This window comes from Nerophis ophidion, linkage group LG28 (genome assembly GCF_033978795.1).
Source record: "Nerophis ophidion isolate RoL-2023_Sa linkage group LG28, RoL_Noph_v1.0, whole genome shotgun sequence".
Taxonomy (NCBI): Eukaryota; Metazoa; Chordata; class Actinopteri; order Syngnathiformes; family Syngnathidae; genus Nerophis; species Nerophis ophidion.
In genome coordinates, this window is record NC_084638.1 from 4,919,854 (window position 1) to 4,943,000 (window position 23,147).

At 40.7% G+C, this 23,147-nt stretch overlaps 1 protein-coding gene across 1 annotated transcript in view; it reads right to left on the reverse strand.

Annotated features, from left to right (window-relative positions):
- Window positions 1-23,147, reverse strand: part of tfr1a (transferrin receptor 1a) — a 111,714-nt gene that overhangs the window by 58,778 nt on the left and 29,789 nt on the right. The window contains exons 2-3 of the mRNA XM_061891420.1: window positions 16,205-16,247; window positions 2,272-2,509 (exon numbers count right to left, since the gene is read on the reverse strand). Coding sequence (XP_061747404.1) covers window positions 2,272-2,509; window positions 16,205-16,237 — 271 coding nt within the window. The 5' untranslated portion in view covers window positions 16,238-16,247. The remainder of the gene's footprint in view (window positions 1-2,271; window positions 2,510-16,204; window positions 16,248-23,147) is intronic.

The window sequence follows — 23,147 nt, forward strand, 5'->3', positions numbered from 1 at the left end:
ATTGCACTTTGAGAAACGTTGTTCTTAAACTGTTTGACTATTTGCTCACGAAGTTGTGGACAAAGGGGTGTACCTCGCCCCATCCTTTCTTGTGAAAGACTGAGCATTTTTTGGGAAGCTGTTTTTATACCCAATCATGGCACCCACCTGTTCCCAATTAGCCTGCACACCTGTGGGATGTTCCAAATAAGCGTTTGATGAGCATTCCTCAACTTTAGCAGTATTTATTGCCACTTTTCCCAACTTCTTTGTCACATGTTGCTGGCATCAAATTCTAAAGTTAATGATTATATGCAAAAAAAAAAAAAAGGTTTATCAGTTTGAACATCAAATATGTTGTCTTTGTAGCATATTCAACTGAATATGGGTTGAAAATGATTTGCAAATCATTGTATTCCGTTTATATTTACATCTAACACAATTTTCCAACTCATATGGAAACGGGGTTTGTAAATTCCCGCATTTCCCAAAATTCCCAAATTTGGGGGAAATTCTAATTGAAATCAATGGGAGAATCTTCAAAGCTCTTGACCGATTTAAACAATTCCAACTCTAATACATCTAACCAGACAACAAATTGAATTACAGCAATTTTTTGCAAGAACCACATCCAGTCTTTACTAGCATATATACCCATAAAAAGCATATACTACCCCCTAAAATACTGCATTAAAGGCCTACTGAAACCCACTACTACCCACCACGCAGTCTGATAGTTTATATATCAATGATGAAATATTAACATTGCAACACATGCCAATACGGCCTTTTTAGTTTACTAAATTGCAATTTTAAATTTCGCGCTAAGTATCCTGTTGAAAACGTCGGTATGATGACGCGTGCGCGTGACGTCTCGGATTGTAGCGGACATGTTGTTCCAGCCCGATCCCAGCTGTGTCGTCTGCTTTAATTGCATAATTTCCCAGTATTCTGGACATCTGTGTTGCTGAATCTTTTGCAATGTGTTCAATTAATAATGGAGACGTCAAAGAAGAAAGCTGTTGGTGGAAAGCGGTGTATTGCGGCCGGCTGTAGCAACACAAACACAGCCAGTGTTTCAATCAATCAATCAATGTTTACTTATATAGCCCTAAATCACTAGTGTCTCAAAGGGCTGCACAAACCACTACGACATCCTCGGTAGGCCCACATAAGGGCAAGGAAAACTCACACCCAGTGGGACGTCGGTGACAATAATGACCCAGTGGGACGTCGGTGACAATGATGACTATGAGAACATGCTACTGTGAAAGATCAATCCATTATGGATCCAACACAGTCGCGAGAGTCCAGTCCAAAGCGGATCCAACACAGCAGTTTGTTTGTTTACATTCCCTAAAGATGACAGTGAAGCTTTACTATGGAACAGAACGGTCAAGCGGACATTGTTCCCGACCACATGTCAACCGGCAGGTTTCGGTGAGAAAATTGTGGTAATAAGTCGGCTCTTACCGTAGAGATGAGCGGATAGCTCGCGTCGTTCCTCGCGCACCTGTCAAAGAGGCAGCTACGGACTCTCTTGCCTCTTCCGACCGGCCTCCCTTGAATTTGGGATGCTTCCACCGAGGAGGGGGGGAAAAAAAGCTCAGCCTGGCCCCCAACGGCTGCCTTTGCTTCGCCTCGTCGAGAAACGTAGCTTCCCTCAGAAACACTGGCGGTCACCACACCCCTCTGACTTTCAGGTACCATATAATCTCACTAAAACACTAATAACACAATAAGCAGATATGGGATTTTCCAGAATTATCCTAGTAAATGTGTATATTAACATCTGAATCGCTCCCACTGCCCTCGCCTTTTTTTTTCTTTTTTCTAGTCCTTCACTCTAACTTTCCTCATCCACGAATCTTTCCTTTTCGCTCAAATTAATGTCGCTTTCTCGGTCCGAATCGCTCTCGCTGCTGGTGGCCATGATTGTAAACAATGTGAGGATGTAAGGAGCTCCACAACCCGTGACGTCATGCGCACATCATCTGCTACTTCCGGTACAGGCAAGGCTTTTTTATTAGCGACCTAAAGTTGCGAAATTTATGGTCGCTGTTCTCTACTAGATCCTTTCAGCAAAAATATGGCAATATGGCGAAATGACCAAGTATGACACATAGAATGGACCTGCTATCCCCGTTTAAATAAGAAAATCTCATTTCAGTAGGCCTTTAAAACATTATAGTGTGATAGCACAAACAAAACAATGTCATAGATCTCATGAAAACACAAAAGGAATACATGAATTAAAAAAAATATATATGTAAAAAAACTACCCATGCTTACCAATAAACAAGATGAGGAGAATGGTGGCTACCATGAAGCAAAGGTTCTTGGGTGTGCGTCCAAACTTTGAGTTTGTGTAGGATTTGGGATTGCCGTTGTGACTGAGATGGGATCCCACGCCGTTCCCTCCGACTTCTTCATCCGCGTCGGACGACAGCTTCATCTCCACCTGGCTGTTGTCACCTTCCATGTTCTGGGTCAGGTTGAAACGTGTGTACGAGTGCGGTTCCCCGTTGAACTACAGCATGGGCAGAAGAGCACAGTCAAGCGTTCTTGATTAGTTACACACCACCTTTTTGAAACCAAGAGCTACTTCTTGGGTACTGATTAATGCCAAGGGCTACCAGTTTGATACACACTTAAAAAAAAATTGCCAGAAATAGCCAATTTGCTCAATTTACCTTTAATAAATAAATCTATATATGTAAAAAAAAAAAAAAAGGGTATTTCTGTCCGTCATTCCGTCGTACATTTTTTTTTTCCTTTTACGGAAGTTTTTTTGTAGAGAATAAATGATGAAAAAAAACGGTTTAAAAGAGGAGAAAACAGGAAAAAAAATGAAAATAAATTATTTTAAACAGTTTATCGTCAATTTCGACTCTTTAAAATTTGAAATTCAATCGAAAAAAAGTAGAGAAAAACTAGCTAATTCGAATTTTTTTGGAAAAAATTTAAAAAAGAATTTATGGAACATCATCATTAGAAATTTTTCCTGATTAAGATTAATTTTAGAATTTTGATGACATGTTTTAAATAGGTTCAAATCCAATCTGCACTTTGTTAGAATATATAACAAATTGGACCAAGCTATATTTCTAACAAAGACAAATCATTATTTCTTCTAGATTTTCCAGAACAAAATTTTTAAAAGAAATTCAAAAGACTTTGAAATAAGATTTAAATTTGATTCTACAGATTTTCTAGAATATTTTTGGGGAATTTTAATCATAATAAGTTTGAAGAAATATTTCACAAATATTCTTCGTCGAAAAAACAGAAGCTAAAATGAAGAATTAGGTTAAATTTGATGTATCATTCTTTACGATAAAAATAATAAAAAAAACTTGAACATTGATTTAAATTGTCAGGAAAGAAGAGGAAGGAATTTAAAAAAGGGCAAAAATGTGTTTAAAAATCCTAAAATCATTTTTAAGCTTGTATTTTTTCTCTAAAATTGTCTTTCTGAAAGTTATAAGAAGCAAAGTAAAAAAAAAAAAAATAATTTATTTCAACAAGTGAAGACCAAGCCTTTAAAATATTTTCTTGGATTTTCAAATTCTATTTGAGTTTTGTCTCTCTTAGAATTAAAAATGTCCAGCAAAACGACACCAGCTTGCTAGTAAATAAATAAAACTTAAAAAAAATAGAGGCAGCTCACTGGTAAGTGCTGCTATTTGAGCTATTTTTAGAACAGGCCGGCGGGCGACTCATCTGGTCCTTACGGGCGACCTGGTGCCCGCGGGCACCGCGTTGGTGACCCCTGTTATACACACTAAAAAACAGCCCAATTTTAACCCAACTGCTGGTTCAGAAAATGACGAACCCCGTAGTTGAGTTATTTTAACTCAACATTTTGGGTTAATTCTTTCAACAAATTTCGCGATGAATTATTTAACCAAAAAGTTGAGTTATGATAACTTAAAGTCGGGTTATTCCCAACCAAACAATTGGATTAAATTATTGAACCCAAATGTTGAGTTATGCTAACCCAATAGTTGGGTTATTCATAACCCAACTATTGGGTTGAATTGATCTAACATAAAAACTGAGTTATGCTCTCGACAAACCCAACTATTTGGTTGTGCAATTTAGCGATCTTTGACCAAATATTTGGTTAAATATTATATATTTTACTGCTGTTTAACATTATTTTTATTCCATTAAAATATACTCAAAAGTATGGAGCCCCTAAAGGGGAATGGAGGGAAAAAAATGTTTTGTGATACTTTCTGCAAGATCTCGCAAAAGGTTTTTTGTCCTATGTCAGTGAACCGGAAGTACAATAGACACCGAGATGGTGAACCGAAAGTGAAACAGACAAAGTGAGGGTTTTGCGATACTTTTGTGAGATCTTGCAATATTTTTTGCGAGAATGCGCTATACTTTTTGGGAGATCTCGCAAAAGGTTTTTTGTCCTATGTCAGTGAACCGGAAGTACAATAGACACAGAGATGGTGAACCGAAAGTGAAACAGACAAAGTGAGGGTTTTGCGATACTTTTGTGAGATCTTGCAATATTTTTTGCAAGATCGCGCTATACTTTTTGGGAGATCTCGCAAAAGGTTTTTTGTCCTACGTCAGTGAACCGGAAGTACAATAGACACCGAGATGGTGAACCGAAAGTGAAACAGACAAAGTGAGGGTTTTGCGATACTTTTGTGAGATCTTGCAATATTTTTTGCGAGATCTCGCTATACTTTTTGGGAGATCTCGCAAAAGGTTTTTTGTCCTACGTCAGTGAACCGGAAGTACAATAGACACCGAGATGGTGAACCGAAAGTGAAACAGACAAAGTGAGGGTTTTGCGATACTTTTGTGAGATCTTGCAATATTTTTTGCGAGATCGCGCTATACTTTTTGGGAGATCTCGCAAAAGGTTTTTTGTCCTATGTCAGTGAACCGGAAGTACAATAGACACCGAGATGGTGAACCGAAAGTGAAACAGACAAAGTGAGGGTTTTGCGATACTTTTGTGAGATCTTGCAATATTTTTTGCAAGATCGCGCTATACTTTTTGGGAGATCTCGCAAAAGGTTTTTTGTCCTATGTCAGTGAACCGGAAGTACAATAGACACCGAGATGGTGAACCGAAAGTGAAACAGACAAAGTGAGGGTTTTGCGATACTTTTGCGAGATCTCGCAGTACTTTTTGCGAGATCTCGCTATACTTTTTGGGAGATCTCGCAAAAGGTTTTTTGTCCTATGTCAGTGAACCGGAAGTACAATAGACACCGAGATGGTGAACCGGAAGTGAAACAGACAAAGTGAGGGTTTTGCGATACTTTTGTGACATCTTGCAATATTTTTTGCGAGAATGCGCTATACTTTTTGGGAGATCTCGCAAAAGGTTTTTTTTTCCTATGTCAGTGAACCGGAAGTAAAACAAAGCGACAAAGCCATGGTTTTGCGATACTTTTGAGAGATCTCGCAGTACTTTTAGCGAGATCTCGCTATACTTTTTGCGAGATCTCGCAAAAGGTTTTTTGTCCTATGTCAGTGAACCGGAAGTACAATAGACACCGAGATGGTGAACCGAAAGTGAAACAGACAAAGTGAGGGTTTTGCGATACTTTTGTGAGATCTTGCAATATTTTTTGCGAGAATGCGCTATACTTTTTGCAAGATCGCGCTATACTTTTTGGGAGATCTCGCAAAAGGTTTTTTGTCCTATGTCAGTGAACCGGAAGTACAATAGACACAGAGATGGTGAACCGAAAGTGAAACAGACAAAGTGAGGGTTTTGCGATACTTTTGTGAGATCTTGCAATATTTTTTGCGAGATCGCGCTATACTTTTTGGGAGATCTCGCAAAAGGTTTTTTGTCCTATGTCAGTGAACCGGAAGTACAATAGACACCGAGATGGTGAACCGAAAGTGAAACAGACAAAGTGAGGGTTTTGCGATACTTTTGCGAGATCTCGCAGTACTTTTTGCGAGATCTCGCTATACTTTTTGGGAGATCTCGCAAAAGGTTTTTTGTCCTATGTCAGTGAACCGGAAGTACAATAGACACCGAGATGGTGAACCGGAAGTGAAACAGACAAAGTGAGGGTTTTGCGATACTTTTGTGACATCTTGCAATATTTTTTGCGAGAATGCGCTATACTTTTTGGGAGATCTCGCAAAAGGTTTTTTTTTCCTATGTCAGTGAACCGGAAGTAAAACAAAGCGACAAAGCCATGGTTTTGCGATACTTTTGAGAGATCTCGCAGTACTTTTAGCGAGATCTCGCTATACTTTTTGCGAGATCTCGCAAAAGGTTTTTTGTCCTATGTCAGTGAACCGGAAGTACAATAGACACCGAGATGGTGAACCGAAAGTGAAACAGACAAAGTGAGGGTTTTGCGATACTTTTGTGAGATCTTGCAATATTTTTTGCGAGAATGCACTATACTTTTTGCAAGATCGCGCTATACTTTTTGGGAGATCTCGCAAAAGGTTTTTTGTCCTATGTCAGTGAACCGGAAGTACAATAGACACAGAGATGGTGAACCGAAAGTGAAACAGACAAAGTGAGGGTTTTGCGATACTTTTGTGAGATCTTGCAATATTTTTTGCGAGATCGCGCTATACTTTTTGGGAGATCTCGCAAAAGGTTTTTTGTCCTATGTCAGTGAACCGGAAGTACAATAGACACCGAGATGGTGAACCGAAAGTGAAACAGACAAAGTGAGGGTTTTGCGATACTTTTGTGAGATCTTGCAATATTTTTTGCGAGATCTCGCTATACTTTTTGGGAGATCTCGCAAAAGGTTTTTTGTCCTACGTCAGTGAACCGGAAGTACAATAGACACCGAGATGGTGAACCGAAAGTGAAACAGACAAAGTGAGGGTTTTGCGATACTTTTGTGAGATCTTGCAATATTTTTTGCGAGATCGCGCTATACTTTTTGGGAGATCTCGCAAAAGGTTTTTTGTCCTATGTCAGTGAACCGGAAGTACAATAGACACCGAGATGGTGAACCGAAAGTGAAACAGACAAAGTGAGGGTTTTGCGATACTTTTGTGAGATCTTGCAATATTTTTTGCGAGATCTCGCTATACTTTTTGGGAGATCTCGCAAAAGGTTTTTTGTCCTACGTCAGTGAACCGGAAGTACAATAGACACCGAGATGGTGAACCGAAAGTGAAACAGACAAAGTGAGGGTTTTGCGATACTTTTGTGAGATCTAGCAATATTTTTTGCGAGAATGCGCTATACTTTTTGCAAGATCGCGCTATACTTTTTGGGAGATCTCGCAAAAGGTTTTTTGTCCTACGTCAGTGAACCGGAAGTACAATAGACACCGAGATGGTGAACCGGAAGTGAAACAGACAAAGTGAGGGTTTTGCGATACTTTTGTGACATCTTGCAATATTTTTTGCGAGAATGCGCTATACTTTTTGGGAGATCTCGCAAAAGGTTTTTTTTCCTATGTCAGTGAACCGGAAGTAAAACAAAGCGACAAAGCCATGGTTTTGCGATACTTTTGCGAGATCTCGCAGTACTTTTTGCGAGATCTCGCTATACTTTTTGCGAGATCTCGCAAAAGGTTTTTTTGTCCTATGTCAGTGAACCGGAAGTAAAACAGACACAGTGATGGTTTTGCGATACTTTTAGCAAGATTGTCCAATACTTTTTTGCGAGATCTCACAATACTTTTTGCGGGATCTCTCAAAAGTTTTTTTTCCTATGTCAGTGAACCGGAAGTGAAACAGACAAAGCGATGGTTTTGCAAGATTTCGCAATACGTTTTTGCGAGATTTCGCAATACGTTTTTGCGAGAGGTTTTTTTTCCTATGTCAGTGGACCCGAAGTAAAACAAAGCGACAAAGCAATGGTTTTGCGATACTTTTGCGAGATCTCGCAAAAGGTTTTTTGTCCTATGTCAGTGAACCGGAAGTGAAATAGACAAAGTGATGGTTTTGCGATACTTTTAGCAAGATTGTGCAATACTTTTTTGCGAGATCTCTCAAAAGTTTTTTTTCCTATGTCAGTGAACCGGAAGTGAAACAGAAAAAGCGATGGTTTTGCGAGATTTCGCAATACGTTTTGCAAGATCTCGCAAAAGGTTTTTTGTCCTATGTCAGTGAACCGGAAGTAAAACAAAGCGAAAAAACGATGGTTTTGCGATACTTTTGCAAGATCTCGCAGTACTTTTTGCGAGAGATTTCGCAAAAGGTTTTTTGTCCTATGTCAGTGAACCGGAAGTAAAACAGACACAGTGATGGTGAACCGGAAGTGAAACAGACAAAGTGATGGTTTTGCGATACTTTTAGCGAGATTATGCAATACTTTTTTGAGAGATCTCTCAAAAGTTTTTTTTCCTATGTCAGTGAACCGGAAGTGAAACAGACAAAGCGATGGTTTTGCGAGATTTCGCAATACGTTTTTGCGAGATTTCGCGATACGTTTTGCGAGATGTCGCAAAAGGGTTTTTTTCCTATGTCAGTGAACCGGAAGTAAAACAAAGCGACAAAGCGATAGTTTTGCGATACTTTTGCAAGATCTCGCAGTACTTTTCGTGAGATCTCACAAAAATTATTTTGTCCTATGTCAGTGAACCGGAGGTAAAACAGACACAGTGATGGTGAACCGGAAGTGAAACAGACAAAGTGATGGTTTTGCGATACTTTTTGCGAGATCTCACAATACTTTTTGCGAGATCTCTCAAAAGTTGTTTTTCCTATGTCAGTGAACCGGAAGTGAAACAGACAAAGCGATGGTTTTGCGAGATTGCGCAATACGTTTTTGCGAGATTTTGCAATACGTTTTCGCGAGATTTCGCAATACGTTTTTGCGAGATTTTGCAATACGTTTTTGCGAGATTTTGCAAAAGGTTTTTTGTCCTATGTCAGTGAACCGGAAGTAAAACACAGCGACAAAGCGATGGTTTTGCGATACTTTTGCAAGATCTAGCAGTACTTTTTGCGAGATTTCGCTATACTTTTTGCGAGATCTCGCAATACGTTTTTGCGAGAGGTTTTTTTTCCTATGTCAGTGGACCCGAAGTAAAACAAAGCGACAAAGCAATGGTTTTGCGATACTTTTGCGAGATCTCGCAGTACTTTTTGCGAGATCTCGCTATACTTTTTGCAAGATCTCGCAAAAGGTTTTTTGTCCTATGTCAGTGAACCGGAAGTAAAACAGACACAGTGATGGTGAACCGGAAGTGAAATAGACAAAGTGATGGTTTTGCGATACTTTTAGCAAGATTGTGCAATACTTTTTTGCGAGATCTCTCAAAAGTTTTTTTTCCTATGTCAGTGAACCGGAAGTGAAACAGAAAAAGCGATGGTTTTGCGAGATTTCGCAATACGTTTTGCAAGATCTCGCAAAAGGTTTTTTGTCCTATGTCAGTGAACCGGAAGTAAAACAAAGCGAAAAAACGATGGTTTTGCGATACTTTTGCAAGATCTCGCAGTACTTTTTGCGAGAGATTTCGCAAAAGGTTTTTTGTCCTATGTCAGTGAACCGGAAGTAAAACAGACACAGTGATGGTGAACCGGAAGTGAAACAGACAAAGTGATGGTTTTGAGATACTTTTAGCGAGATTATGCAATACTTTTTTGAGAGATCTCTCAAAAGTTTTTTTTCCTATGTCAGTGAACCGGAAGTGAAACAGACAAAGCGATGGTTTTGCGAGATTTCGCAATACGTTTTTGCGAGATTTCGCAATACGTTTTTGCGAGATTTCGCAATACGTTTTTGCGAGATTTCGCGATACGTTTTGCGAGATGTCGCAAAAGGGTTTTTTTCCTATGTCAGTGAACCGGAAGTAAAACAAAGCGACAAAGCGATAGTTTTGCGATACTTTTGCAAGATCTCGCAGTACTTTTTGCGAGAGATTTCGCAAAAGGTTTTTTGTCCTATGTCAGTGAACCGGAAGTAAAACAGACACAGTGATGGTGAACCGGAAGTGAAACAGACAAAGTGATGGTTTTGAGATACTTTTAGCGAGATTATGCAATACTTTTTTGAGAGATCTCTCAAAAGTTTTTTTTCCTATGTCAGTGAACCGGAAGTGAAACAGACAAAGCGATGGTTTTGCGAGATTTCGCAATACGTTTTTGCGAGATTTCGCAATACGTTTTTGCGAGATTTCGCAATACGTTTTTGCGAGATTTCGCAATACGTTTTTGCGAGATTTCGCGATACGTTTTGCGAGATGTCGCAAAAGGGTTTTTTTCCTATGTCAGTGAACCGGAAGTAAAACAAAGCGACAAAGCGATAGTTTTGCGATACTTTTGCAAGATCTCGCAGTACTTTTCGTGAGATCTCACAAAAATTATTTTGTCCTATGTCAGTGAACCGGAGGTAAAACAGACACAGTGACGGTGAACCGGAAGTGAAACAGACAAAGTGATGGTTTTGCGATACTTTTAGCGAGATTGTGCAATACTTTTTTTGCGAGATCTCTCAAAAGTTGTTTTTCCTATGTCAGTGAACCGGAAGTGAAACAGACAAAGCGATGGTTTTGCGAGATTGCGCAATACGTTTTTGCGAGATTTCGCAATACTTTTTTGCGAGATTTTGCAAAAGGTTTTTTGTCCTATGTCAGTGAACCGGAAGTAAAACACAGCGACAAAGCGATGGTTTTGCGATACTTTTGCAAGATCTCGCAGTACTTTTTGCGGGATTTCGCTATACTTTTTGCGAGATCTCGCAAAAGGTTTTTTGTCCTATATCAGTGAACCGGAAGTAAAACAGACACAGTGATGGTGAACCGGAAGTGAAACAGACAAAGTGATGGTTTTGCGATACTTTTAGCGAGATTGTGCAAATACTTTTTTTGCGAGATCTCACAATACTTTTTGCGAGATCTCTCAAAAGTTTTTTTTCCTATGTCAGTGAACCGGAAGTGAAACAGACAAAGCGATGGTTTTGCCAGATCTCACAATACATTTTGCCAGATCTCGCAAAAGGTTTTTTGTCCTATGTCAGTGAACTGGAAGTAAAACAGACACAGTGATGGTGAACCGGAAGTGAAACAGACAAAGTGAGGGTTTTGCGATACTTTTGTGACATCTTGCAATATTTTTTGCGAGAATGCGCTATACTTTTTGGGAGATCTCGCAAAAGGTTTTTTTTCCTATGTCAGTGAACCGGAAGTAAAACAAAGCGACAAAGCCATGGTTTTGCGATACTTTTGCGAGATCTCGCTATACTTTTTGCGAGATCTCGCAAAAGGTTTTTTGTCCTATGTCAGTGAACCGGAAGTAAAACAGAAACACTGATGGTTTTGCGATACTTTTAGCAAGATTGTCCAATACTTTTTTGCGAGATCTCACAATACTTTTTGCGGGATCTCTCAAAAGTTTTTTTTCCTATGTCAGTGAACCGGAAGTGAAACAGACAAAGCGATGGTTTTGCAAGATTTCGCAATACGTTTTTGCGAGATTTCGCAATACGTTTTTGCGAGATGTCGCAAAAGGTTTTTTTTCCTATGTCAGTGGACCCGAAGTAAAACAAAGCGACAAAGCAATGGTTTTGCGATACTTTTGCGAGATCTCGCTATACTTTTTGCGAGATCTTGCAAAAGGTTTTTTGTCCTATGTCAGTGAACTGGAAGTAAAACAAAGCGATAAAGAGACGGTTTTGCGATACTTTTGCGAGATCTCGCTATACTTTTTGCCAGATCTCGCAAAAGGTTTTTTGTCCTATGTCAGTGAACCGGAAGTAAAACAGACACAGTGATGGTGAACCGGAAGTGAAATAGACAAAGTGATGGTTTTGTGATACTTTTAGCGAGAGTGTGCAATACTTTTTTGCGAGATCTCTCAAAAGTTTTTTTTCCTATGTCAGTGAACCGGAAGTGAAACAGACAAAGCGATGGTTTTGCGAGAATTCGCAATACGTTTTGCAAGATCTCGCAAAAGGTTTTTTGTCCTATGTCAGTGAACCGGAAGTAAAACAAAGCGAAAAAACGATGGTTTTGCGATACTTTTGCAAGATCTCGCAGTACTTTTTGCGAGATTTCGCAAAAGGTTTTTTGTCCTATGTCAGTGAACCGGAAGTAAAACAGACACAGTGATGGTGAACCGGAAGTGAAACAGACAAAGTGATGGTTTTGCGATACTTTTAGCGAGATTATGCAATACTTTTTTTGCGAGATCTCACAATACTTTTTGCGAGATCTCTCAAAAGTTTTTTTTCCTATGTCAGTGAACCGGAAGTGAAACAGACAAAGCGATGGTTTTGCGAGATTTCGCAATACGTTTTTGCGAGATTTTGCAATACGTTTTTACGAGATTTCGCAATACGTTTTGCGAGATGTCGCAAAAGGTTTTTTTTCCTATGTCAGTGAACCGGAAGTAAAACAAAGCGACAAAACGATGGTTTTGCGATACTTTTGCAAGATCTCGCAGTACTTTTTGCGAGATTTCGCTATACTTTTTGCGAGATCTCGCAAAAGGTTTTTTGTCCTATGTCAGTGAACCGGAAGTAAAACAGACACAGTGACGGTGAACCGGAAGTGAAACAGACAAAGTGATGGTTTTGCGATACTTTTAGCGAGATTGTGCAATACTTTTTTTGCGAGATCTCACAATACTTTTTGCGAGATCTCTCAAAAGTTGTTTTTCCTATGTCAGTGAACCGGAAGTGAAACAGACAAAGCGATGGTTTTGCGAGATTGCGCAATACGTTTTTGCGAGATTTCGCAATACTTTTTTGCGAGATTTTGCAAAAAGGTTTTTTGTCCTATGTCAGTGAACCGGAAGTAAAACAAAGCGACAAAGCGATGGTTTTGCGATACTTTTGCAAGAACTCGCAGTACTTTTTGCGAGATTTCGCTATACTTTTTGAGAGATCTCGCAAAAGGTTTTTTGTCCTATATCAGTGAACCGGAAGTAAAACAGACACAGTGATGGTGAACCGGAAGTGAAACAGACAAAGTGATGGTTTTGCGGTTACTTTTAGCGAGATTTCGCAATACTTTTTTGCGAGATCTCGTAATACGTTTTTGTGAGATCTTGTAATACGTTTTTGCAAGATCTCGCAAAAGGTTTTTTGTCCTATGTCAGTGAACCGGAAGTAAAACAGACACAGTGATGGTGAACCGGAAATGAAACAGACAAAGTGAGGGGTTTGCGATACTTTTGCGAGATCTCGCTATACTTTTTGCGAGATCTCGCAAAAGGTTTTTTTTGGTCCTATGTCAGTGAACCGGAAGTAAAACAGACAAACTGATGGGTTTGCGATACTTTTAGCGAGATTGTGCAATACTTTTTTGCGAGATCTCACAATACTTTTTGCGAGATCTCTCCAAAAATGTTTTTACTATGTCAGTGAACCGGAAGTGAAACAGACAAAGCGATGGTTTTGCGAGATCTCGCAATACTTTTTTGCAAGATCTCGCAATACGTTTTTGCGAGATCTCGCAAAAGGTTTTTGTCCTATGTCAGTGAACCGGAAGTAAAACTGACACAGTGATGGTGAACCGGAAGTGAAACGGACAAAGTGATGGTTTTGCGATACTTTTGCGAGATCTCACGATACTTTTGCGAGATCTCGCAATATTTTTTGCGAGATTTCGCAATACTTTTTGCAAAGTTTTGCAATACTTTTTGCGAGATTTCGCAATACTTTTTACGAGATCGCACTACACTTTTTGCAAGATCTCGCAATACTTTTTGCAAGATCTCGCAAAAGGTTTTTTCCTATGTCGGTGCACCGGAAATAAAACAGACAAAAATAATTAGCTCTTGCTTAGTATTACCGCCTGGTCAAACTCGTGACGTCACGAGTGACACTTCCCCTGTCATCCTTTTCAATGATTTCAATACTGGTAATTTGAAATCGCATAAAGGGAAGAAAATTAAGAGCTATTCAGTATGATATAAGGTCCAAGCTTACATTACACTCAAAGTTTTACTGCATGCCTTTGGTAAGTGCCGGAGTGAGAAGAGATTTTTAAATAATTATCGCATGCTTACTTTTACCGCATGCCTTTGATAAGCGCAGGAGTGAGAAGAGGTTTTAAATTAATTAGCGCCCCGGCGGCAACTCAAGGAAATACGGTAGTTAATTTGAAGAACGGTTTGATTTTTTTCTGTCATTGACACCACCCCAGCCCCTGCCCTGATAGCACTGACATGAGTAACTCTGCTTAAAAGGGGCTGCTTGCAACATGAACACAGAGCTCGCTAACTTTCTGAAGCATTTTATACAGAATATCCCACCCTCTCAAAGCTTCTCGTACTTAATGACGTAATTACTTACGTATGCCGTAAACACCTGTACCGCATTTTTCGGAGTATAAGTCGCACCTGCCGAGAATGCATAATAAAGAAGGAAAAAAATATATAGAAGTCGCACTGGCACTGGGGCGGTATAGCTCGGTTGGTAGAGCAGCCGTGCCAGCAACTTGAGGGTTGCAGGTTCGATTCCCGCTTCTGCCATCCTAGTCACTGCCGTTGTGTCCTTGGGCAAGACACTTTACCCACCTGCTCCCAGTGCCACCCACACTGGTTTAAATGTAACTTAGATATTGGGTTTCACTATGTAAAGCGCTTCGAGTCACTAGAGAAAAGCGCTATATAAATATAATTCACTTCACTTCAATTCACGCACTGGAGTATTAGTCGCATTTTTAGGGGAAATGTAGGGGACTGCGTGGCGCCGTGTGCAACCCGAGCGTCCCTGGTTCAAATCCCACCTAGTACCAACCTCGTCACGTCCGTTGTGTCCTGAGCAAGACACTTCACCCTTGCTCCTGATGGGTGTTGGTTAACGCCTTGCATGGCAGCTCCCTCCATCAGTGTGTGAATGTGTGTGTGAATCTGGAAGTAGTGTCCATTGAGTACTTTGAAGGTAGAAAAGCGCTATACAAGTACAACCCATATACCAGTACAACCCATAAAACCCAACACAAAGAACAGACATTTGAACGACAATTTAAAATAAATAAAGAATAGTGAACAACAGGCTGAGTAAGTGTATGTTATATCACGTATAAACAACCAACTGAGAAGGTGCCTGCTATGTTAACACAACATATTATGGTAAGTCATTCAAATAACTATAACATATAGAGCTGGGGTGTCAAACTCAAATACAGAGTGGGCCAATATTTAAAACGGAACAAAGCCGCGGGCCGAGGTGGAACAAATGAACCTTTTTAATAGGGACCCAAACAAGTTTTGCATTGAATATTAAACAAGCAAGCATGCAAAATCGAGTTTCAAATTATAATAATAATGATTGAAAAATATCAATGGCATTTTAAATAAAATGTATATAAAAATTGGGGAGGGCGGGGTTTGGTGGTAGCGGGGATGTATATTGTAGCGTCCCGGAAGAGTTAGTGCTGCAAGGGGTTCTGGGTAGTTCTTCCGTTGTGTTTATGTCGTGCTACGGTGCGGATGTTCTCCCGAAATGTGTTTGTCATTCTTGTTTGGTGTGGCTTCACAGTGTGGCGCATATTTGCAAAAGTGTTAAAGTTGTTTATACGGCCACCCTCAGTGTGACCCTTATGGCTGTTGATCAAGTATGCCTTGCATTCATTTGTGTGTGTTAAACCCGCATGCATTATGTGACTGGGCCGGCACGCTGTTTGTATGGAGGAAATGCGGACGTGACGACAGGCTGTAGAGGACGCTAAAGGAAATCAGGAGAAATTCGGAAAAATGGTTGCCCCGGGAGATTTTCGGGAGGGGCACTGAACTTTGGGAGTCTCCCGGGAAAATCGTGAGGGTTGTCAAATAGAAGTATCAGTGGTGAATGCAGTGTTACAGAGGCATCGCCGCTGTATAATACCGGCGGGCCAGCTCTAATCTTAATTTGATATTACCTCAATGGCCAAATGAAATTACACGGCGGGCCAAATTTGGCCCGCGGGCCAGAGTTTGACACCCATGATATAGAACATGCTATACGTTTACCAAACAATCTGTCACTCCTAATCGCTAAATCCCATGAAATCTTATACGTCTAATCTGTTACTAGAATGAGCTAAATAATATTATTTGATATTTTACGGTAATGTGATAATAATTCCACACATAAATCACTCCTGAGTATAAGTCGCACCCCTGGCCAAAGTATGAAAAAAAACTGTGACTTGTAGTCCGAAAAATAGGGTAATTATGAAAAACATATGTGTTCTGTTAAACCACAAATGGTGACATAAGCCAGCCGGTGGTATTTTTCGTTATATATTTTTTTTGCTTTGTAAAATGTTACTGTGAAGAAGTAGCAAACAGCACCTTGAATCTAAGAAATAATACTCACGATTTTGGATATTGTTGACCTAGCCTGGTCCATCGTTGCAAATCTAGAAAAGAAAAGCAAAATATCAAGATTCAGCCTCACAATTTAAGGTTTTTGTTCCAAAACGGGGGAGAAGACGCTGTCGAAATGAACCACGTAAATAAGACCGCCCAAAATATGTCTAATTATGTGTGACATCATCAGCGGCAAGTGCGCGCTCTTTCAGTCAATTAGTGCGTGAGTAATATAAATATATATATATACATATATATATATGTATACATACTGTCCCCTTGCGTCTGTGCCGTCAACTCACTCCTGCCAACCATAAACCCCACACCCTCCGCTGTTTGGAGAAATATAATCTTCGAGAAAAATGTAATTTAAAACATTTGTATGCACGTACAACACTTAAGACCTTCAGTATATCAGTATGTGGATTTCAATTATGGAATGGATTAAGCAAAGAAATCAAACAATATGCTAGAATGATCCACTTCGAGTAACTCTTCAAACTTAAAGTGTTTACAAAGTACAAAGAAGATAAACAGTCTGAATGTATTTCATTCATCCATTCGTTTTCAAAATAATCTTCCTCATCGCCATCCATCCATTTCCTACCGCTTTTCCCGTTCAGGGTCGCAGGAGCCTATTTCAACGGCATTCGGGCGGAAGTCGCCACCTCATCGCAGGGTCTAACACAGATAGACAGACAACATCCACACTCGTATTCACACACTATGGCCAATTTAGTGTTGCCAATCAACCTATCCCCAGATAAATGTCTTTGGAGGTGGGGAGGAAGCCGGAGTACCCGAAGGGAACCCATGCAGTCACGGGGAGAACCTGCAAACTTCACACAGAAAAATCCCGAGCCTGGGATTGAACCCAGGACTACTCAGGAACTTCAATATATATTGTTTACATATACAATAAATCATAGAGCGATACTGCCCCCTTGCGTCTGTGCCGTCAACTCCCTCCTGCCAATCATAAACCCCACACCCTCCACTGTTCGACCAATTAAAACAGTCTGGAGAAATATAATCTTGGAAAAAAATTTAAAACATTTGTATGCACGTACAACACTTGGTATATCCGTATGTGGATTTAAATTATGGAATGGATTAAGCAAAGAAATCTAACAATGTGCTAATATGATCCACTTCAAACTCTTCAAACTTAAAGTGTTTGCAAAGTACAAAGAAGATAAACATTCTGAATGTATTTCATCCATCCATTCATTTTCAAAATAGTCTTCCTCATCTCCATCCATCCATTTCCTACCGCGTGTCCCGTTCGGGGTCGCTGGAGCCTATTTCAACATTCACACTCACATTCATACATTAGGGAGGAAGCCGGAGTACCCGGAGGGAACCCACGCAGTCACGGGGGAGAACTTCCAAACTCCACACAGAAAGATCCCCAGCCCGGGATTGAACTCCAGACTACTCAGGACCTTCGTGTTGCGAGGCACATGCACTAACCCCTGTTCAACCGTGCTGTCGTAGTTTGAATTCATAACCAACAATTGCGAAAACAATATCGGCGTAATTTTTTTATGTTTTCTGCTAGTAGTGTGCCTGTGGAGATGAGGAACCGGCAGTCCGACAGCGAGGCAGGGCACGCCGGAGCCCGGCCCAAGATGGCGGCAAGGGGGCGTGGACTGCGAGGCGCCGGAATCAACCCCGCAAATATTATCAGGTGCGTGGGTCGCCCAGCTGGGCACAATTTAAATCTCCTCTCGCACTTAATAAAAGGGCAGCGGCCGTAAAGGCCGGGGGAAGAGACAGAGAGAGAAGGAGCGAGAAAGAGCCAGAAGCAAAAGGATGCTGAACGAGAGCGAGAGAGAGCCACAGGAAGACGAAGACGCACGCGACTGAAAAGGTGGAGCGGCAGAGGAAGCAGGACACGGCCAGGCTGAAAAGCAACCCGTAGAGACTCTTATTATTGAAAAATAAAAGAAAGTCTAACCTGCGCCTGAATGCCCTTCCTTGGCGGTCCTGAGAACCCGCACGACAGCAAGAGACTGTCACAGTGCCTCTGGAATTTTTCAATGAAAAAAAATGTGCCTTGGCTCAAAAAAGGTTGAAAAACACTGGACTACTGTATAGGACAGCTTTAATGATGTGGCCCAGAAAAAGTAAGTTACAACTTTAAAGTCAAATAATATTGAGTGAGTGCTTCTCAAGTGGAACTAAAACATGTACAGGCTGCATGTGTTCTCGTTTCATTTCTGGGAGAGACGGGGTGTCCAAGGAACACATCCCGCCCGCCCGCCCTCTTATCCAAACAAACCTCGCAGTTTCCTTCGCAGCAGACTAGAAAGGCGCAGTTGTTTCCGAAACACCAAAAGATCCCGCGTCCAACACTTAAGGTCATAACGGGCTGCATGGGAACACCCGATGTCAGAATAATACAATAACGCCACAAGCCGGCTCCCCGCTTGTTCGAGGCCAAACAAAGCGAGGTTCGAATTTAACAAAAACAGCCTGAAAAGCAACTCTTCCGTATAGCTTTACTTGTTTCCCGATTCAAAAACAAGGTAATAAGAAACATGAAAGTAATCATCCTGAGAAGAGTGGAAAGTCAGAATTTGGCTCAAATAAGGCTGTTATGAATTTACACAAGAAACAACAATCATTACCAGCAAAAAAGTTGGGAAATTGTGTTAGATGTAAATATAAACAGAATACAATGATTTGCAAATCATTTTCAAGCCATATTCAGTTGAATATGCTACAAAGACAACATATTTGATGTTCAAACTGATAATTGCAACTAATCATTAACTTTAGAATTTGACGCCAGCAACACGTGACAAAGAAGTTGGGAAAGGTGGCAATAAATACTGATAAAGTTGAGGAATGCTCATCAAACACTTATTTGGCGCGTCCCACAGGTGTGCAGGCCAATGGGGAACAGGTGGGTGCCATGATTGGGTATAAAAACAGCTTCCCAAGGAATGCTCAGTCTTTCACAAGAAAGGATGGGGCGAGGTACACCCCTTTGTCCACAACTGCGTGAGCAAATAGTCAAACAGTTTAAGAACAACGTTTCTCAAAGTGCAATTGCAAGAAATTTAGGGATTTCAACATCTACGCTCCATAATATCATCAAAAGGTTCAGAGAATCGGGAGAAATCACTCCACGTAAGCGGCATGGCCGGAAATCAACATTGAATGACCGTGACCTCCAATCCCTCAGACGGCACTGTATCAAAAACCGACATCAATCTCTAAAGGATATCACCACATGGGCTCAGGAACGCTTCAGAAAACCACTGTCACTAAATACAGTTGGTCGCTACATCTGTAAATGCAAGTTAAAGCTCTACTATGCAAAGCGAAAGCCGTTTATCAACAACATCCAGAAATGCCGCCGGCTTTTCTGGGCCCGAGATTATGTAAAATGGACTGATGCAAAGTGGAAAAGTGGTCTGTGGTCTGACGAGCCCACATTTTAAAATGTTTTGGGAAATATTCGATATTGTGTCATCCGGACCAAAGGGGAAGCGAACCATCCAGACTGTTATCGAGGCAAAGTTCAAAAGCCAGCATCTGTGATGGTATGGGGGTGCATTAGTGCCCAAGGCATGGGTAACTTACACATCTGTGAAGGCACCATTAATGCTGAAAGGTTTTGGAACAACATATGCTGCCATCTAAGCGCCGTCTTATTTCAGCAAGACAATGCCAAGCCACATTCAGCACGTGTTACAACAGTGTGGCTTTGTAAAAAAAAAAAAAAGAGTGCGGGTACTTTCCTGGCCCGCCTGGAGTCCAGACCTGTGTGGTGCATTATGAAGCGTAAAATACGACAGCGGAGACCCCGGACTGTTGAAGGACTGAAGCTCTACATAAAACAAGAATGGGAAAGAATTCCACTTTCAAAGCTTGAACAGTTAGTTTCCTCAGTTCCCAAACATTTATTGAGTGTTGTTAAAAGAAAAGGTGATGTAACACAGTGGCGAACATGCCCTTTCCCAACTACTTTGGCACGTGTTGCAGCCATGCAATTCAAAGTTAATGATTATTACATCAAATATGTTGTCTTTGTTGTGCATTCAATTGAATATGGGTTGAAAAGGATTTGCAAATCATTGTATTCCGTTTATATTTACATCTAACACAATTTCCCAACTCATATGGAAACGGGGTTTGTAAATTGTCAATATGCGGGAATGTGCTCTTTGACTGGCTGGAGACCACGCACTGCTATTGTAAAACAACTGCAGTTCTACGTAACAACATCTCCACTTCTAATATCCCTCTCCCTCTGCTGCTTCTATTTACAACAAATGACAAACTTTGTTTCAAAACACCACCAAATGGTTCCAGAAATGACTTGTTATTTATGCTTCCAACCAACAATTGAACTTTACCCTGCGTTCCGGTGAGAAAAGCAGTCATGACCCCTAAATAGCCCGGTTTGAACTTGTAGCAAAAAATAAACCCTGGTTGACAACCTTGGATTTATCAACACTTGAAGGTTAGTTAATCCAGCAGCTCTCGGCAAATCATTGAATGTGAAGAGTCGTAGGACACCACACTGAACTTTGTGCACACACACACACACACACACACAAAAAATATACCATTTACACTAGATTGCTTGAAAGAGGCCTAAAGAGGTGTGCGCACTCGACAGCTAAAAAGATTTAAAGACCTTTCTAGGCCAATTTATGAGCTCCACTGGAAGCTGGACATAGCGTGAGGAGAGCTAAATGCCAAGCAGACACAATCGAGCAGAAACACAGGCGGGTCTGTCCTAATTTAATCAACCTTGCCAAATCCAGTATCATGTTTCCAGGAGATCTTTGATGCCTCAATATTCAAATGCATATAAGATTTGGTTCTCAGCAAATATTTTCGCAAAATTGTGTTGTATTGTGCACTATATTTCCAAAAGTTGTTTGGCCAACTGCCTTTACTTAGGGGTGTAACAGTACGTGTAATTGTATTGAACCGTTTCGGAACGAGTCTCTAAGCTAAAGTCTTAACAAGCTGCTTCGCTTCTTCTGCCTCTGTCTCAGCACTGTCCCACCCACACAACCATCTGATTGGTTACATATATAGCGGTAACAGCCAATCAGCAGTGCGTATAGTAAATGCTTCAGTGTCGAGCAGATAGGTGTTTAGCAGGTGAGCACAGGGCGGCGTACTCTCCCCAAATGATAATAAACACCTCCCAGTCAACTACTAGTAACATCACTATGAGCCCGTTGACCTTCTAGAACAGGGGTCGGGAACCTTTTTGGCTGAGAGAGCCAAGAAGCCAAAATATTTTAAAATGTATTTCCGTAAGAGCCATATAATATTTTTTTTAACACTGAACACAACACGCGTGCATTTTTAAGAAAGGCCAACATTTCTAGAGAGGTCTCTTATTCTTTGTAATACCATTGTTATTCTGAAGCTAACTGTGGAGGGGGCGTGGCCTGCGGGCCTGCAGCGAAGCAGGGCGTTGCCAGGACCGGCCTTGAATTCAGCGACAGGTGCGTGGACGGCCCACCTGGGCCTTTTTATCTGATCACCTGTCGCTATAATATAAGCAGCAGCCAGGAAGAGAGACGGGCTCGGGGCTAGAAACCAGAGCGCGAGCGAGAATCGAAAAGGAAAAAGACAATTGCTGGAAAGAAACTGAGAGACTTATTGAAAAATAAAACAATATTGTAACCCTGAAACTGGCTCTCATGTCAGTGCTTGGTGGTCTAAAGAACCCCCACACTAACCAATAATAAATGACTTCTTACCAACTTCTTGAACATAAAAATGCATGACAATATTTTATATTTTCAACGTTATTTTTAACACTGTGATAACAAGTGTAATTATTCATTACTTATCGTGTTAAGCAATGTCAACTCAGATTTATCGGAGAGCCAGATGCAGTCATCAAAAGAGCCACATCTGGCTCGCGAGCCATAGGTTCCCTACCCCTGTTCTAGAAACTTAAACTGCAGCTCAGCTCGCTCACAGTTCTGGCTTGAGGTGAAGGCTAATTAGCTTTTAGCGTAACATTAGCTCATTTTGAAAAGCTTTGAATGGCAGGGTCCCTGCTATCACATGTTGATAAAAATACAACATTTACATAATAAAAATCAACTACAGGGTTCCCAAATGCTGTGATAAATCAAGCATGATGAGTTGACTTGAAACTGTTTAATGTTGCACTTTTTATATGTAGAAGAAAAGTTTTGTCACTTTATTTAATCTGAGCGACAATTTGAGGCGGTTTAATGTTGATTAACGTGGGCAGGATTATTATAGTGTTCCCAATGTTAAACGGATAAAGCCATTGTTTACAAATTTGGTAAATAAATAACCGAAAAATGTATATTTTCTTGTTTTTTTACTGTACCGAAAATGAACCGAACCGTGACCTCTAAACCGAGGTACGTACCCAACCAAAATTTTTGTGTACCGTTACACCCCTAGCCCCTTACTCACATATGAACTTGAAGTGCCATACCATGGAATTGCCCAAATATTTTTTGGTATCCTAGAGCCTTCAAAGTGAATTACACTGGAACTAAGGGGCCAAGCCCAACTCCTGAAAAAACAACCCCACACCATAATTCCTCCTCCACCAAATTTCACACTCGACACAATGCAGTCCGAAATGTAGCGTTCACCTGGCAACTTCCAAACCCAGACTGGTCCATCAGATTGCCAGGGTCTACTGAAAATGTGAGCAAATCTGCATAATCAAAAGTATACGTACAGCAATGTTTATATTTGCTTACATGTCCTTTGGTAAGTTTCACTGCAATAAGGCGCTTTTTGGTAGCCATCCACAAGCTTCTGCTTGAATTTTTCACCACTCCTCTGGACAAAAATGGTGCCGTTCTCTGACATGGACTTGTTTCTTCAGCATTGTCCACACGTTTAAGTCAGGGACTTTGGGAAGGCCATTCTAAAACCTGGGTTTTGTGGCCAAACAGCTCAATTTTTCTTTCATC